At 38.4% G+C, this 18,164-nt stretch overlaps 1 protein-coding gene across 3 annotated transcripts in view; it reads left to right on the top strand.

Annotated features, from left to right (window-relative positions):
* Window positions 1-17,861, top strand: part of ZDHHC20 (zinc finger DHHC-type palmitoyltransferase 20) — a 49,156-nt gene extending 31,295 nt beyond the window's left edge. For 2 of the 3 annotated variants that reach the window (XM_059493180.1, XM_059493163.1), the window contains 6 exons: window positions 5,366-5,498; window positions 7,097-7,223; window positions 8,457-8,546; window positions 9,619-9,719; window positions 10,119-10,196; window positions 12,404-17,861. In XM_059493180.1, the coding sequence (XP_059349163.1) occupies window positions 5,366-5,498; window positions 7,097-7,223; window positions 8,457-8,546; window positions 9,619-9,719; window positions 10,119-10,156 (489 nt within the window). In that variant the 3' untranslated portion in view covers window positions 10,157-10,196; window positions 12,404-17,861. The remainder of the gene's footprint in view (window positions 1-5,365; window positions 5,499-7,096; window positions 7,224-8,456; window positions 8,547-9,618; window positions 9,720-10,118; window positions 10,197-12,403) is intronic. The other variant, XM_059493172.1, reaches the window with a different exon arrangement.
* The last annotated feature ends 303 nt before the right edge of the window (window positions 17,862-18,164 follow it).

Raw genomic sequence — 18,164 nt, 5'->3', positions numbered from 1 at the left:
AATAATACCACATATTTCTTAAATGCTGGCTGCTGTTAGAGTAACTGGGAAAAAGTAGGAATTATCTGCAGCGGTAGATATTGATATTTGCTTTATTGGAGCAAAAGGTTGCTGCCATGTGAGGGTAAGAGAAGCTTGATCATGTATTCAAAATAGCTGTACTTTGAGACAGTTGGCATTAGTTAAGATAAACTGTGCAAAGAAGTTTGTGTTCATCTAAACTTGTGGGTCTGATCTGCCAAAGTACTGTGTTCCTCTTAACCTGTGAGTTCTGTATAGCAGCCTGTCACTGGAGAGCAAGGAGCCATGTGGGAAATGAGCTGTCAGTACTGTGAGATGAAAGCCATAAATGTGTTTAGCAGTCATAGCTGGGTCTTAAAAGATATTTCAAATTAAATGGTCTGATTCTGCTGTTCAGTCTTGCTTGGCTGTAAAATAGTTAAATTTTCAATCTGTGAACATGCCATTTCCAAACATCTGCCTGGCTGCTTTCCAGTGCTTTGTATGCAATTTCTAAGGAGGCTGTAGATGCGCTCTCACATATTTACCAGTCAGTGCTAGAGCAAAGAAAAGAAAGAAGAATTTGCTTTGCTACATTACTTTATAGTTGTTAGTGCAACAAAAAAGGCCATAGGACAACTGCCTACAATGAACAAATATTTAATACCAACATTTGCAGTAGGACTCTTCCAAAGCTCATCGGACACAATGGTGAAGTGGACTCTCAAGCAGAGGAAGTAAACTTAAGAGGGATGATTTTTTTTATTATTGATTCAGTTGTTAAAACTGTTTCCTGCAAGAATGGACTACTTCTGAAATATAACAATAGGCAATGTAATTGTGTACTTGCTTTCAATTCCGGATATTTCCTGCACTGAATCTGGCAATGCCCTGATCTTATCAGCAGAATAGGTCTCTGACTCACTACTCATATTAAGTCACCCACTTCACAAAGCTAAGACACTTCTGAGCTTATAACTGACTTATTAAAGTACATTTCCAGAAAGAGGTGGCAGCTCCATAATCATGTAAGCTTGCAAATTTTTGTATGTCTCTTATGTATAAGCTTTTAGGCAAGTGCTCTCTTGGAAGGTTCTCTGTACATCTGTATGCAAACCAAAGCAGAATGCTGCTGACACATGCTGTCTGTAGATTGCTTCAGTATATTACTAATCCTCAGCTTTGTCTGCTACAGCATCAGACAGATTGCTGTTTGGACATTTTCTGTCAAGGCTGTCTAGATGCACAGAACCAGTGAATATTTTGAATTGGAAGGGACCCTCAAGGATCATCGAATCCAACTCTTCAGTAAACAGCCCATATGGGAATTAAAAACCCACAAGCTTGGTGTTATTAGCACCATGCTCTAAAACTGAGCAAATCAAGGTGGTTGTTTCCTCCCAAAGCTTGACTGCAGGAAATGTTACAATTTACCTTCAGAAGGCAGTGCTTATTTTTTGCTTCCTCACAGATGTTTTTCAGAGACTGTGCAACAAAGTGCTGGATACATCCAGTGTTGGAAAGAAGTATGGGCTGTTCTTGGAGAATGTAGCCTGGGGGAAGAACTTGTTATGAGGTTGTGGAGGTGTATGTGCTAAGTACACAAATGTAGCAATTCATTGTTTTGCACTGTTGATAATACTTGCATGGAGACATGCTGCTCCTATGCAGATACTTGGAAACATTGTGAGACGTGCACACCTACCAAATTCTTCTTTTGAAGAAAACCTTTGTATTTCTCACTTGCATGTGCAAGAGTTTTACACAGCGCATTTCATGCTCTGTGCAGAAGTGCTGAAGAAAGGTCTTGATTCTGTGCATACAATACTGGAACAACTACGCTGGCTGGAAATGTTTACCACAGGCTTGCACCCTGATGCTGATGTTAAAATCTGTTTTGTAGATAAGGGAATGTTACTGATTTCTTTATTTATACTCATAACTGCTTTTTCTATATTCATGACATTTTTATTTCTACCTCAGAGGTTGTTAAAGATAAAATGCCAGTTTAACCAAATGTCTTTGACACAAACACCAGCACTGGCTGGACGCCCAGTGCTTGATGCCTTGTTTACACAGTGCATGGTGGTGCTTCCCAGCTTATATTTGTGTCTACTCCTATTCTTGCTGCACTGCCACCTCCTTGAAACCATTATGTTTTCCAGTCATTTGCAGTGTCTTTCACTGTCCTCCAGATTAATTTTCAATCCTGAGTATAGCTAAATAAAGGATGTAATACATGTCCTGGGTGGATAGCACATGCTTCTGCAAAACTTTGGTTGTATTAATAATAGGGGGGTTTAAAAAAAGGAGTTGTTCCACATCATTAGTTAGAACTCATTCCTTCTGCCTATACTAAGGATGTAGACCAGATGTTTTTTTCAAAGATTAGGCTAGACCCATCTACTGAAAAATGAGGAACAAATCAAGCTCAGACAGCACTTTTTTGTTTGAGGGGTTTTATAACCTGATACCAATCAAATGACTTTGTGAAAGAGTTTGTAGGGGACTCTTGAATAGTGACTGGCTTCAGCCTATTGTGTGCTAAGTAGTTCAGACTGTGTTGTGCGAATTGCTTCCTTTTGTAAACTCTGCAGCTCTCTCACCTGCAAGTCTCTGCTTCTGTGCTGCTGCTGAGCCTAACGATCTTAAATAACCAATGTCTGAAGTTTCACTCTCTTTTCACAAGAGGGGGGCATGTGGACTGCTGCTGGAACACCACTGTGAATAAGCTTGTTATACACACTCAAAGTCTGCATGCTTCTCTCCGGTAAAGAATTGGCCTTTTTTGAAAGATGCTTCAGTTCTGCAACTGTCATTCAGGAAGTTACAACCAGTGGCTGAAGCTGGGTAGTCAGAAGAGGTAAATGCTCCCTGGGGATCATGCAGATTATTCATGCATAATTCAAAAAATCCTCCAGGTTTTAGAGCTGCTGGTTTAGGAAGATGCAAGTGAAATAAACCTAGATTTTCTGACCCACAGAATGCACAAAGACTAAGCTGCTGCTGCTCTTTTAGCAACAGAATAAGCTCCTGAGAATTCCTTGTAGATAATTATTTTGTTTAAATATGTAATTTTTAAAAAGTCATAGGAATTCAAGTTACAAAAATCAGGCAGCTGGGGAACACTGCAGTGTGCTCTGAGGTAGAAAGAGTTACTATTGCTTCAACATGAAGCTTAGGAATAGGCAGCAACTGGAGTATTTTGCTAGGCTGGATTTCAGTGGATCACTGCAGGTGCAAGAGGGACTGTTGTAGCTACGAATTGTAGGTAAATAAGTAACAAAATGGCCAGTAGGAAGCTGAACTTAAATGGCAGTTTAGAGAGCTGCACTCTGCTGTCGTTTGCTTACTGTAGAATTATCTGATGGCAGCCAGCACTTTTGAAAATGCTGTGTATATCTGCCTGACTCTAATGTAGATGCTTGGGCTCTCCCTAAGCTTTTTGCACATATTAATGGAATTTAAAAGCCATACATCTTATCTACAACAGATCGGTTAAGTGTTGGCATCTTAGCCAAGATACCACTCTTTAGGTATAAAGTTTGGAGTTTAAAAGCTAATTTGAACCCAGCTTTCCTGTTTCTTCCTTTGTTTTCTCAAGCACTGGTTCAATTTCAGGTGTTATACTAAAGATACATCCTACAAACTGCTCTGTATTGAAGAAAATTAGGAAGAAGAAGAAAAACTGTACTGATTTGTTATCTGATCTCTTTTAAATGAAGAAAAATGTGCAAAGAATGGCGATTAATTTTTTATGGTTTTGGCTGAAACTATGTTTAATGGTAATGGATATGTTCTGGAGTCAGAAAGGTTTTTAATTAATGAACCATTACTTGATACCTCAGGAGTATTCTGAGCTTTTGAGACCTTTGTGAATGGTTTCATCATACAGAATATTCACATCACTCTTATTTGTGATGGAAACAACTAGCAAAGAAGGCAATTGGTGTAGTCATGCTGACCAAGCTGAGCAACCACTTGAAAGTGATCCAGTCACAATCTGAATTCCAGTACATCTATGCTTCAGTAGAAGATTTCATGCCTTGGAAGTTAGTAGTGGGCTCTTGCATACTTCTTCATTTTCTTGGAGAACAGGGGCTAAAGCTGCTGATGTGCTTTGGAAATTGGCACATCCAAGAGCACATTTGCACACCAACCATTTTGTTCTTAACAAAGCCTGTGCTGTTTTCAAACACCCTGTCTTAACATAATACTAGTGTTTAATAAATTGTCTTTCTTTGCGCAAAGCTTTGCCGCAGGAAAGCTGCAGAGAATTGTCCAAAGGTAAAATACAATATCGCTGTCAATATTTAAATGTGGTTCCTACTACAATTTTTCTAGTCCAGTCATTCATGGCAGGTATTCACATCATCACAGAAGGAAGGAGACTAGTAATCTGTTGTCTATAAATATATAAGCCATGTAGAGGGAAATGGATATACCTATGTGCACTTGATCTTAATTGAAATGTGCTTTAGCTTAAAAAAGAAAGTCAGCCATAGATAAATGGGTGTACTGAATGCACTAATGGAAAAAAGTAATGGCAGTAATGCTAAGTAAATAGCTGAGTAAAAATAGCCTCTCTGCTTTCATAATGTTGTTAAAGGTCAACTGCTTGAAAGTGCTGTGATTTTGAGGATATAGAGCTGGAATAGTATTATTACAAATCCCATTGGCCTTTTGAAAGTCTGAAAATAGTTTGGGGTGGAATTGACAATCTGATAAGGGTGGGAATTGCTTTCTTTATGGTGGTTATACTGAAATTGTTGTTTTCCACATAGATTTCTGGTGATTCACTTCTACCTGGTCAGACGTGGCAAATTTGTTTTGCTAGGTACATGCTTGTTGTTGCTTAAACATTAGAGGTGATCAAAAATTGAAGATCTATCCCATGTCTTGTTTAGGACTTGTTCATGATAGCCATTTACCTTTTATGTTCATTATACCAGCTGAGAATTAGATACATTATTACTACCTTGTGGCAGGAATTGCACTTTTTTCCCCTTCAGAGGAAGTGGCTTTGGGCATATTTTCCCCATGTCTCTTTGTCTGTGGCTGCACAGTTACGATTTTCTGGTATAGAAAATGTTTTGCCTTGCCCCCTACTATGCATTTGAAAAGCATGGATGAACAAGTGCATTCACAGTACTAAACTGGGGGAAGGGGTACCCATGAGATTTAAATGCTGTCCTTTTCCAGTTTAACATGACGTGAAAGGAAAAGCTGCTGCTTTTCTTTCTTGGTGAAAACTGAGGTGAAAGACCTGTAGCAGTCTGGGTGTGGCAGGAAATGTTCAGCAACAATAGTGCCTTAGTTGCTGGGAAGTGTTAACATATTAATCTCTTTCTTTCTTTCTCCCCAGAATGAATTGCCAGATACCCATGCAAAGTTCCACGTACTGTTCCTTTTCTTTGTGGCAGCCATGTTCTTCATCAGCATACTGTCACTCTTCAGCTACCACTGCTGGCTAGTTGGCAAAAACAGATCAACTATAGGTCAGTCCACTGGGATATGAAACTTTTCCTGGTCCAGAAAAATGACAATTCAATGAGAGTGTGAGGCCTACGTGATATGTCATCACATATATCAATATTGATTTTTTCAATATTGTGCAATAAAAAGTATATTTAGTGGAAGTAATTAAAGGTGAAACAAAAGGGAAGGTGAAGCCTGTGGGGGATCCTCTGCTGGAGCCAAGCATTCAGATTCATGATGACTGTTCATTTCTTTTGTTTGTATTTTTGAGACGTCTGTGGCACCATGCATTTTTGTTGTGAATTTAAAGTGTGATGTAACCCAATTGCTACTCATCACTCTGTTGCTCTGATACTTAGAGTAGCTGGGTATCCCCTACCAAGTCAGAGGCTCTGCTGTACATGAACATGTACTACATTTTGAACTAGATGCAAACAAATATTCTTAAATCCTGTCAAAAAAACCTAACATTATTATTAGGAAGTGGCTTGTAAGAGTGTGATAAAAGTGAAAACACTGATGCACATTTCCTAGATAATAAGAGATTCCCATATTTTTATGCCTAAACATTTTAAATTGATCTTGCATTGATCAGCATAAACAAGCTATGTGCATTTAATTAAAGTATTTGAAGTTCTTGCTAGGAAACACTTGAGAGTGGTTTTTGCAGTGTGTGGGGGGACAGAGACTGATGAGTATTTCTACAACTGAGTAAGTCAAAATCTTATATCTTTCATTGGAATTTAAATTTCTAACCTCAAAAATAAGTGGTTGATTAAAAGTAAAATAATTTTTGGCTAGAATTTTTTCATTAGAATTTTTTGATTGGTTGATAGGAGTGTTATTTGAATTATTTTTCTTTGACATATCTACAGGTAAGGAATATTCACAGTTTCTTTTTAGCTTTGAAGAAAACTTCAACATATTCCTTACCCAAAAGTCAGTGGTCATAATTGGCCACACAGTTCTTTATCTGCTTTCTGGATCATGATTTTAAAAGACAAGATATTGGTATGGAGGGGGAGCAATGATTCCTCTCAGTTCTTGGTCAAGGGCATAACTGGACTGAGTACAAAAATGGTGGTGGCTTGCTATAGTTCATGGTGTGTCTGTTTCTAATGTAATAGATGTCATCTTCCGCTGATAGCACGGGATGCTCTTAATTCAGCTTCCTAATTTGGCAGATGTGGAAAAACCTCTTTTGTATGGGCTTAGGTCCAGCAGTGCTTATGGTAAATTACTCCTGAATGGGAAAGTTGCCTGCTCAAAGAAGGCTGAAGAGAGAGCAAGTCACCAAGGAATAAGGGATGTATGTGGATATCGTTGGCATGCTGATGGTACTTAGCTTTATCTCAGACTTTGTTAAATGTAAAGAGAGAAAGTTGACAAGGTGACTGTCCTACTGTCCTCCTTACCTGATTTTCTCATTGTTCACTAACTCTGTGATATTTTTCCCCTCTGGTTACTTGAGATTTTTTAAATTCCCCCCCCCCCCATAACATATACATCAAGATCACCTCACCTTGCCCAAAACTGGCTCCACAGCAGAGAAGTTTGGGTTTCTTCATGCTCCCTGACTCCTTAGTGGTTTAAAGAATTGCATGTTTTTATTTTACAGAAACGTTCCGTGCACCCACATTTCGAAATGGTCCTGATAAAAATGGCTTTTCTCTTGGATGCAGCAAAAATCTAAGGGAGGTTTTTGGAGATGAAAAGAAGTATTGGTTACTTCCTATCTTTACCAGGTATTCAGTCTGAACAGTAATGAATTAGGGAATTAATTGATTCCATGACTTCCACTTTGGCTCCTTTTCTACTAAAAAATAAAGCACGGCTGAAAAGCCAACTTGTATATCCAGTACAATAAATACTGGTGCAGGGAAAATGTGCAAGAGAAAACGGTTAAACTCCACACAGGATTTTCATTCAAAGACAGAGCTTGTTGACAAGAGCCTTTTAAATGCAGAAGTTTGAAAAGCTTTGAGAAGCATATTGCAAAAATTGTACACCTTTTGGTGGTAGTCTCAGTGATTACAGAGCAGAAATCTGCAACTCAGACGAGCTCAAACAGCTGCATCCTAACAACATCAGCTTAAGAACACCCTCTCTTGGCCCTGGAAAAGCTTGACAGCTTTCCTTTTGCTGTAGATGACACTTTAGGATTCAAAAGCCATCTAAAAAATTGCATGTAAATAAGAAACAGGAGTGGAAAAATCTGATATGATTAAAAATGATGGAATTAAAATGTCAGCTGAGCCAGCATTAGGGAGTTGCAGACAAGCCTTATGAAGCAAGGCTGATGTGCTGTACACTCCAACCACTACCAGATTTCAGCAGAATGGAGTAGGAACTGTGTTTCAACACTGCTCTGGGGGGTCTGTGTATCAGAGAAAAATGTTGCTGAACCTGTTTGTGAAGCTGAGGTCTTGGTATCAAACTGCAGAGGTTATACCAGCAGCTTAAGTTGACTCAGCTGTTTGCTCAACTACTGATTTAAAGACGGAAGCTCCACGGTAGATGGCTCGATGTGTTTTGCTACCACATTTTATCCTGATAAACTTTAAAAGAAGGCTTAGCTAATTTCAAAATTATGAGTGAAGAGGAAAGCATGGCCACCAGAATGTTATTTATTATACAGCTTCTGAGGTTGTAAATACCAGAGAGTCTTGCCATGTGTGCATGCTGGTTTGGGGGAAGAGTAGGGCTACAGTCTCCTGAAATACAGCTGTGTTTCTGAAATCCACACACTTGTGCACAGCAATCCATATTCAGTGATAGAGTGGGAATCAATTGAGCTCCAAGATTTAATGAACTGATCTTCTAATTTAGTGGTAGAACTGCATTTGCTAAAGTATGGAGTTCATCACTGTGCTGAGCTAATTGATTTGACCCTGTAGCCTTTGCCTCTTCCTTTGGTCCTTGTTCAGTTCACTTAAGTCAGCTACCAACAGTGATTTGAGTCTTTGTTTCTCCTTTAGTTTGGGAGATGGATGTACTTTCCCAACTCGTTTGGTGATTATGGATCCAGAACAACTTGCAGTCTCAAGCCAAAATGAACCTGCCAAAAGGTAGCTATAGCACTTAAATACTGATTTTGTACTGTTTCATACTTATCTAGAGAAAAAAATTGTTTCAAAGTTAGTTTTTGAATTCTTTATGCTTCTTGTCACTTCAGAGTAAGTTTGTAAGTCTTCAGCGAAGATTAAGACTGAAAACTTGACTATGTCTTGGTTTGTTGTAACATAAGGCTCTAAGGAAGAAGTAATAAAGAAAGTAAGGGAGCTTACTGGCTCTTAGCAACAATCAAAAAAGTCCTTGGGAAGACTGAATAATTGTCCATGGGAAAAAAAAATGTTTACTTGCTTGGTTTGGGTTTTTTTTTCTGAAAGACAAGGTATTATTTGTATTTCATCTCCTCAGCAAAATGCTGAGACATTTTGCAAGAGAAGTAGATCTCTCATGCTGTGATTTTTAGCTCATTACTTTTTATCCCTCTCAAATTTGCATGTTTTGTATCTTCAATGTATTTTCAAAGTGACAAGAGTCTCTGTGTGCAGTTTCTGTTTACATTTGCCACCTCAGAAGTCTTCTGCATAGTTTAATGAATTTGTAAGCTGAAGGTTGTTGCCAACAGCAGTAACCTGAGTTACCAGACATTAGAGGATTCAAAGGCAATACAGAGAAGTTACTTCCAGTGCAATATAACCTGTGGAATTTACACAAGAACAGGACCCTTGTGCAAACAGCAAAGTATCCTTTTACATTCAGAAGATTGTTCAGAAGAAGGCCCTGGCATTTGCATGGGAAAAGATAGCATTTGGCTGCTCTTCCAGATGGAACTGCATAGTTTTTCTTTTTAGCTGTGTGGCAGTGTTATTGTCAGGGTGTCATTTCTTGTGTCTCAATCCGTGGGTTTTTTCCATTAGAAGTGAGTGGCCTGTGTCAGGTAGGGGTTTATTTTAGACTGATGACTGGAACAAGCCTGCAGAGGAATTAGGGCTGGGGGCAGGCAGCCATTTCCAGTTGGCACTCTAGGGGGTTTTTTTATTAACTTTGCTTTTAAATAACTTCACTATTCTAGAAATGTCTGAAGCAGCTACTGGTATTACAGAATTCCTGTTGACTTTGCTTACTTTTCAGCTCTGTAACCACTCGACCACTCAGTGAATCACAAAATCGGTTGCTATCTGGTGATTGTCAGTGGGTGGAAACTGGCCCTGAAGAGGAAAATGTGAAATCAGGTAGTGGTTTTGTTTGTGGTTCACTTTTCCTTTTTTTTTTTTTTTTTTTTTTTTTTTTTAATTTTTGACACCTAGAAAGTCCTTAGGAATTGGCTGGAGTGATATAGAAGAAAATGTGTTCCGTGGAATAGAGTCAGGATGTTTAGAATTAAGGCTAACTTGCATCTCATGTTCTGCTCCAAAATTAATTGTGTTACGGTAGTGGATGGTATATGGATAAATAATTACACTTTTTCACTTCAGTTCTGAGGTTTGGGATCTTTTATGTTTGGTAAGGGGGAGACAAATATTTTTGTAAAAGCAGGTACAGCATGGTCAATGTGCTTTCTGGTTTGAAATCTTTGCTATTTGTTATGCAGATCTGCAAAAACACATAATTGAGATTCTCTCACATTCTAGGTGCAAAAAAGCATATTATAGTTTCATTGGAAAGTTGATCTCAGCTAATTACTAACCAACCATCTCAATGAAAAACAGGTAAGACTAACATAATTGATTGCTATTTCTGTACATGTATGAATAAAATTGATATCTCAAAATCAAAAATCAACTAGTCACGGAATGCAGAGGAATCCTCTGATGTTGGATGGGTAATAACAAAGTATAAACAAAATTCAGAGTGGCTGTTGAGAAGACAAGAATGGCAGTAATGCTGTAGTGCAGGAAACATGGGTTGGCTAGGCCTGGGATGAGTCAGACTAATCCTGTAATTTAGATTAAAGTGGGTACTGCTGGATTTGTTACCTGACCAGGGAAAAGAATCTGATGCTAAATGCAATTCTGAGATGAAACGCTGTCTTGAGAAAGAGCTCCTTAAATGTCTTTTTCTTAGTCATATATTGGTGGGCCATGTTCTGCTCTTTAGGAAGCTGCATGTGCCTGAGGAAGGAAGATCAGTGAGTGAGTACAGGTCTCTGCATACAGACTGCTCTGTCACATTTGGAATTGACAGTGATCTTCTGGAATGTTTCTTGCATTAAAGTGCCCTGTGTGCACTTTGCATATAGGAAATACAGCACCTTCTGGTGCATATATGAAAGTTCTTTTGGTGTATTTCCAATGACTAAATTAGACTTCATTTATGTTGGCTTTCTACTGTGGTGAGCTTATAAGTTACCATTAAGTTTTTCTGTCTGGAAGACAAACAAATGTTATTTGGTCGACTAACAGCTGTAAAAGCTATAGCTGAGTCATTACTGCCTCTTTTCTTTTCTTTTTTTTTTTCTTTTTTTTTTCTTTTTTTTTTTCTTTTTTTTTTCTTTTAAATTTTTTTTTGTTGTTGTGGTTTTTGTGGTGAGGGTGATGTTTTTGCAAGTAATTCACATTTTTATCAGAAATAAAACACTACATTTGAATTTGGTAAGCTCAGTAATTTTAGGATTACTTTTGTTTCCTTTCCTTTTATTTTGTTAAGGAGTCTTCTGACCTAAAATTATAGTTTTGGGAGGGAGTTGGTTTGTTTTTAAGGAAAAAAAAAATCTTTCTAAAAGGCCTTTGTGGGTGATGGTGTGATGCTTGGCCTCATGTTGGTCAGAGTGTTCAGTGTAAACTCATACAAAACCAAGATTAGACTAGTTAGTTACAACTTCTGAAAAACCTACTCAACCATGAGAACTCACCAATGGTAAGTTTCCCCTTTCCATCTTTTCCTAATGTTATATAAATGTGCTAAAGAATATCCCAAGCAAGGGGTTTCCTTCAGCCTCCAGCTATATAAAACCTAATCTGATCTAAATAGGTCACGAAGGCTTTTCTGTTCTTCATGGAGCAGAATAGAAGTTTCTGAGAGCAGCTCATCCCAGCAGCCTTTGATAGGGTATTACAGAAAGGTCCTAATCTTTCTTTCCACTGACCTACAGAGGGAGCATAGGTGACTGTTTTAAGCTAGACAATTAATTGGTAATAGTTTGAGATTAATTTCTTTTTTATCCTCCCTCTCTTCCTAAAATGAGGCCAGATTAATAAAGGAAGAATTTGTACTTTGTGTTATATTTGCCCAAACTATACTAGTTTTAAAAATTGTATAAATAAAAGTGCATAATTGCACCCAATGCAAAAGCATGTGGGTGTGTGTTACCTTAAATTAACTCAGTAACACAATGTTTGAACCATTCTGAGTTCAGTGGGATTTGATCACAGTTTAGGCCAAGATGGTTCATTCCAGTCCTGCATTTCTAAGCAACTACACAGTAGCTGTGAGATCCAGGATCTGTTCAATGCACTTCCATAAATCCCTGTAACAAGCCAATAGTTGTATTTTGGAATTTTGGGCCCATAACACACAGGAGAAGCAAAGTCATGGCTGATTCTGGTGTACAGAGCTTGATTCGCAGAAGAAGGCCAGTCCCCCAGCTTCACCTAGGCAAATACCATTTGTGTCCTCACATCTATCAATTTAATTCAAAAATTGAATTGCCAGTCAGGGATTCAGAATACTTTAGATGCAGATCAGTGGTGATGGATTGATGTTCTTAGCACTGATAAACTTCCAAAACATAAGAAGCATGAAATAAAAACCCACACCCTCCCAGAAGGCTATTTCTGAGCTACAGTTGCTTTTACTACTTACCTTAATCAGAAGTCTGTAAATTATATTACCCAGGTGCATTTGTGTAATGCACTATGATTTGTTTGTTCAAAGCTAATTGGATAATTCTATTAATTACCTTTTTTTGTTTCACTAGGTTTCTGCAACCCATTTTGAGCTTGAATATTACTTAGTTTTGTTTAGAAGAAGTTGAGCAGGAAAAAGTGGAACATGAACATTTTGGGAAGAGACAAGAAATTCAAGTTTCTGCACAGTACAATGGATTCTTGTAAGCACTATTGCAGAGCAGGGAAGTTAAGACAGATGCCTTAAGATTCTTAATGTGCATTTATGCAACACTGAATTATATACTGCTACCAAAGGGCCAGATCCAGAAGTGCCCTGCTTGGATGCACAAGGTCCAGAGTGGGAACTATGCATTTCTTTTATGCTGCAGTGGTGGGGGTAAATTGCAGAGACTCTTACCTCCTCATAGGCAAACTTCATACCTTAGGCACTGCAGAAGTCACTTCCATAGCAGGTCTCCAGAGTACAGAAGGAAAGAAAAAAGGAAAAGGAAGAAAAAAAAAGTCAGCCTAGAGCATGATCAGCAAGTCTGAAGTGGGAGTATACATAGTTCAGATGCCAGATGTTGGGGAAGGGACTGGATGATGTCTTCCCCTCTCTTCCTATTAACCAGTCTACCCCATGATCACAGCTCTCCAAGTCTTTTGGGACTGAGGTTTCCTTTTACTAGCTGTGCTTTGGAGCTAGGCAATGCCAACAACATAAAAGCCTTTAACTTGGGTGTTGCTTTTTTGCTATAGGATTGAGCTTCCTCATCATTTTAACTTGATTTATTTAACTATATCAAGGACAGAGCTCAAAGAAGAAAACTTGGGTTTTAGTTGAAAAAAAGATGGGTTATTACTTTCCAACAATTGTCAGTCAGCATACAAGGAAAAGACAGTCCAAAAAGGAATTAACAGTTCTTACATTTTCTGTTACTGTTTGCTGTGTTCTGTGTAAGGCAGCAACAAAACGGTCAAGTACCCCTGAGAAAAATCATATTGCAGTTGTGTGTTTCTAGAGACAGAACCAGCAGAGTACTGCTTTTTCCATGGGACTCTTGATGGTTTATAAATACTGTTTTATACTTTTGTTTTATCTTTTTAATAAAGGCACAAGGTTTTATTGGTTCTAAAGTACAAATATCAGGTACTTAAGATTAGTGTTAGATCATAGATCTGTGTTAGCACACTGAAAAATTGCATCCTTTAGTCTCCCACTTTCAAGTCCAGTTTAAGTGATGCTGAAATTGCTAAAGACTGATGGCTTTGTGCAGCAATGTACCTGCTTACAAAAGGCAAAATGTGTTTCCTGTGTGAGGAATCAAGTCCATCCCATTCTTGGCTCAAGACCTACAGCAAACAACATGGGTTTTTTTTTTTTCCTCACTTCTCTACAGAGAAGACTGCTAACTCGTCTTTCGGTGGTATTGGAATTTTGCACCTGGAAAAAGTGGCAAATATTATTTTTCTGTCTGTAAGATTTCTGATGTTCAGCTGCTGCTGATTACAAAGAGACATGAGCCCTTTTGATACAGACTGAAGGTAGTAGTCAAATTGATGATCTAGCCCAAAAGAACCTGTTTGGTTTGTCTCCCAGACTGATTGCTACTTGAGTTAAATGATGGAAATACTAAGGTATAAAGTATACTGTAAGGTTTAAAATAAGTATTTTTTGTCTTTGGATACAATAAATTTTTCTTAAATATTAATCTTCTGGAACAATAACTCTTTGAGAACTTATGATTTCACTGTTGGATATTCTTGAGACAGAAACAATGGTCCAAAGTTGCATGTTCTATAAAAGTTGCAGAATGTTTCTTCAAACTTTGTACAAGAAATTTTGCATTTGCTAATTACAAAACTTACAAAAGCATTTGCTACACATTGATCTGAAAGGTTTTGCTTTTTCTTCTCAAATGTTGAGTGAGAAGTGCCCATGTTAACATAAGCTCTCAGCAGTATCGCACCAGCAAAATTTCTTGGGGAAGATAACAGCGAAGGAAGACTGCATGTTCAAATGGCTTGTTCTGAACACCAAAATTCGCAGCCCCAAACACTGGTGGAACTGTCATGGAGGGCCTGGGATTTCATCTGGCTTTTACTGCATCCATGTATTATAGCTGAAATAATACATCCATGCACAGGCATCATCTAGCAGAAGTATAAGCAAAATGTATGTCAGAATCCTAAGTATCACTGAACTCAGCAATATGGTCTTTGCTGCCCCCACCTGCTCCCCAAAGTGCTTCATATGCCCCTGCCATGAATGTATGTATCCTGTAGGCCAACATAGGAGAACTTGTTTGATTTCTTTAGTCAGGATAGTGAATCTACAGGAAAAACTGCAAGTAAACAGACTGTGCTATCTCCATGTGCATTTTCTAGCAAGTGCTGCTCTTCTGAAACCACTTCTTTGTATATCTGGACATTTTTGTGGCTTTTCATGAAGAACTGACAATTCTAAGTATTTATGCAGATCACAGGAATATTTTGTCCCAGATTTTTCTTCATATTTGAGGTAAGAAAAGGAGAGCAGTGGGTTTAGGATAATCCTGAGGCCAGAGTTACTGTTGGTATAAAAGCAGGTATTACTGAAAGTCACTTTCACAAATACAAAGTGTAGTAAAATGATTGAAAGATGATTCTCCCGCATTCACCACTCCCAACTCGTTTTGGTTTTTTTGCCTGGGGAACTGGGGACTAAGAGAAACCCCAGACTGATTTAAAGGAATTAAGTTCTCTAAGGGAATTGTACTGCTGAACCCTAAGGGCATGCCGGCCAGTGGGATGGAGGGGTTAGGTTTTCCTGGCAGGCCTGGCCTTTGGGGGAGGTATCATGGCTAAGGCAGCCAGGATGACATCCTCTGCCTTTGGATTCTGTCCTGAGTGCTCCCTAGGCTGGGCTGTGCTGTGCCAGAAGTCCATGAGGGAGCAGGGTGATTCTTTGGCTGCTGGGCTGCAAGCAGCCATACATGTGTCCCTGCTAGCAGAGGCAGGGGCTGCAGGAAGGGGGTTCTTTTGGCCCATGGTCAGGAGATCAGAAGGGGGTTGGATCCTGAGAAAACAACTGTTTAGGGTGTTGGGCTGTATTGTAAATGCAGGTTTTGTGCTTTAGCCTACTCTGTATCAGGGAGTCTTGAAAATACCTAGGTTGTCATTAAAAATAGCAGCCCTTAAGCTTTTAGATCCATTAAAGTAATGACTACTACAAGCAATACGTAGTAGTTATTGTAGGATAGTTACATTGGCTGTGATTAGAAACTGCTTTCTTGTTTCTTTCTGCTTTTCTCTTAAAAAAAAAATCTACATACACTCAAAAAAATTTTTTAAATGTCTTTAAATTCACAGTGTGAAAACAGAAGCCTGATGCAGGGGAGGATTTCATTTTTCTGAAATGTCTTGAAAAAAACTGTCCCTGTGAATATGAGGCAGAAAAATCCACAAATAGAAATTACTTAAAACTACACAATACTGGTTTTTTTCTGACTGTTATTTACTCACAGAGTGTGCAACACACACATCATTGCTCTGCCTACCAAAGGCGTATTATGGGAGGAAGGCAGGAAGAGGAGTATTAATTGATTTGACATTAACTGACTTCCTACAGTATTGAGACTGTATTGATATAAGTCAGATGTGATTAAAAACATCCATTTTAAATAATCTGAGGGTTACTTTAGAGGAAGCTTGGGTACTTCTATTTTTAGTGATTTAAGTAGAAATCATGGTAATATTTTTGTTAAAGCTGCCTCTTGAGTGTGGAATTTGCAAGTACCAAGCTACTCTTGGTATGCTGATCTTACAAACTGGTCCTGTTCTCCAGAGTGCTGAATACTCACAGTTTTCAGGTACTGTTTCTTTCCTTTGGTCTTGTGTGGTTCTTCTTTATTAATTATAAATAATTTTTTTGGGTTGGGACGAATTTCAATACCACTGAGGATGCACACAAAGACTTCATGATCTAACTGGAGTATGGTCCAGTTGTAGCTAAGCAGAGCCCCAAGAGGAGGAAAACTGCAGTGTTTGCAGCAGTGTTAATGTCCGGCAGATTTACCAAGATGTGCTGGCTCCAACACAGATTGACCAAATCTGCCTGGATCTGGAGCACCAATCTGACCAGATTTTTATTTAAAAGTTAAATAACGACAAAACCACGACAGCTTTGAGTTTCATAGTATATGTTCTCCAAGGACACCCTCTAAAATTGTCTCTGACTGGGGGATTTGGGTGTGCATTTAGAGAGGTTCCAAAGAGCAGTTACTTTTAGCTCACAAACATGTATTTTCACAGTACCTAAAAAACAGCAATGTGTGCAGCTTCAGAGGCTCTTCTATCCCTAAGTGGCACCAAAGAGAGCAGCTGCACATGAAGGGATTTAGTACTGAACACATTTGTTACACTCATTTCTATCAATTTATTTTGTATATAGAGCTTTTTATACACATTTTTCTTAATTATGTAACTTGTGAAACGTCATAAAGCTACAAGTAGTTTGTTTTAATGCAGATTAAAACTGGTGTTTGGCCATTTGTTTTCTGAAGCCATTACTTGAATTTGTTTCCATGAGGTAGTGAAGTCTGATAATGTTTACAGGATCACTTGCTTTGGTTTTGGGAGCTTTCCCCATCTTTCTTCCTACCCCCTGTCCTAAGAAACAGAGAGCTCATGCTCAGCAGTGAAGCAGATGTGTCAGAGATGAAGAATTTGTGTTACTTTGTCACCAAAGCATTGGGAGTGACATGCTGATTGCCTCCCGTTTACACTGCTTAGCTGACACCTTAAAGACGCTTAGCATGGTCCTCTGTGATTCCTCCTGTCCCTTATCCTGTTATCAGCTTTATTGTGGGAAACTTAAATCTTCCTGAATGATGATTTACAATCATGAAGCTATCCCAGAGAGAGGCAGCATTCCTCCTGTTAAGTCTGTTCCATTTTTAACTTAGATGAATGAAACATCCCTCTTATCTCTACATTCTTTTTGTATTTGTCAGCAAGGGTCATCAACATTTGCACTAATCACAATGTCCCAGCTATTCTGCTTCCACAAAGTTATTTTTAATTGTGCTGCCTAAACTTGGATTGAGCTGTATTTAAGTTTGGGATGAAGTGTAAAAGATACCTGTAACAATGATGCACTTATTGTATTTTTTTGTATGTTACAGATAGGACTCATCCTATGCACAGAGAAAATGTTGCCATTTATAGTTTAATACTTGAAGTAACTTTTTGAAACGGGCTTTTATAAATGAATAAATACAAAATCACATTGCTTTGCCTGGAAGTTCCTTCATGTTTTAATTGTATTTGCAATTTCCCCATATGTATACTTTTCCATAAAGTTCTCTTAAGCCATTTATAACCAATGGAAGTGCATTCAAGATTTTGTACATCAGTGTTCAGACCTGTTCATACTTCTCTGAAGTATAATTCATGTTTAATAAAAAAGTACCATTTTAAGCCTCTTTTCCAAAGTGATATGAATGGACTTGGCACTTGAATTCATCAGTGAATGCAACATCAACTTAATAAAAGTATGTGAAAGAATCTGAAAATGCTCAGCTGTAGCATCTGTGTTATTAGATCACTGAGAAAAACTGCCTACCTGGGAAACACTGCACCATTGCTCTGGCTTTTACACTCCAGCTGCAACAAACCTAAGATTACACTCACTCTTAACACATCTTCCAGGTCACTGGGTCTTGTGGGGAAATAAAAAGCCTGACTTGTGGCTAAATCTTATTCCTCCACTTCTAAGCCTGACTTAGAAGTCAACTGCTCAAACAGGAATCAGCCACGTTCCTTTTAGATCAGGAACAATCTGTTTAAGGGAGCTGTAACACCCAAGCT

This window comes from Ammospiza nelsoni, chromosome 2 (genome assembly GCF_027579445.1).
Source record: "Ammospiza nelsoni isolate bAmmNel1 chromosome 2, bAmmNel1.pri, whole genome shotgun sequence".
Taxonomy (NCBI): domain Eukaryota; kingdom Metazoa; phylum Chordata; class Aves; order Passeriformes; family Passerellidae; genus Ammospiza; species Ammospiza nelsoni.
This window is presented reverse-complemented; position numbering and strand designations above follow the sequence as displayed.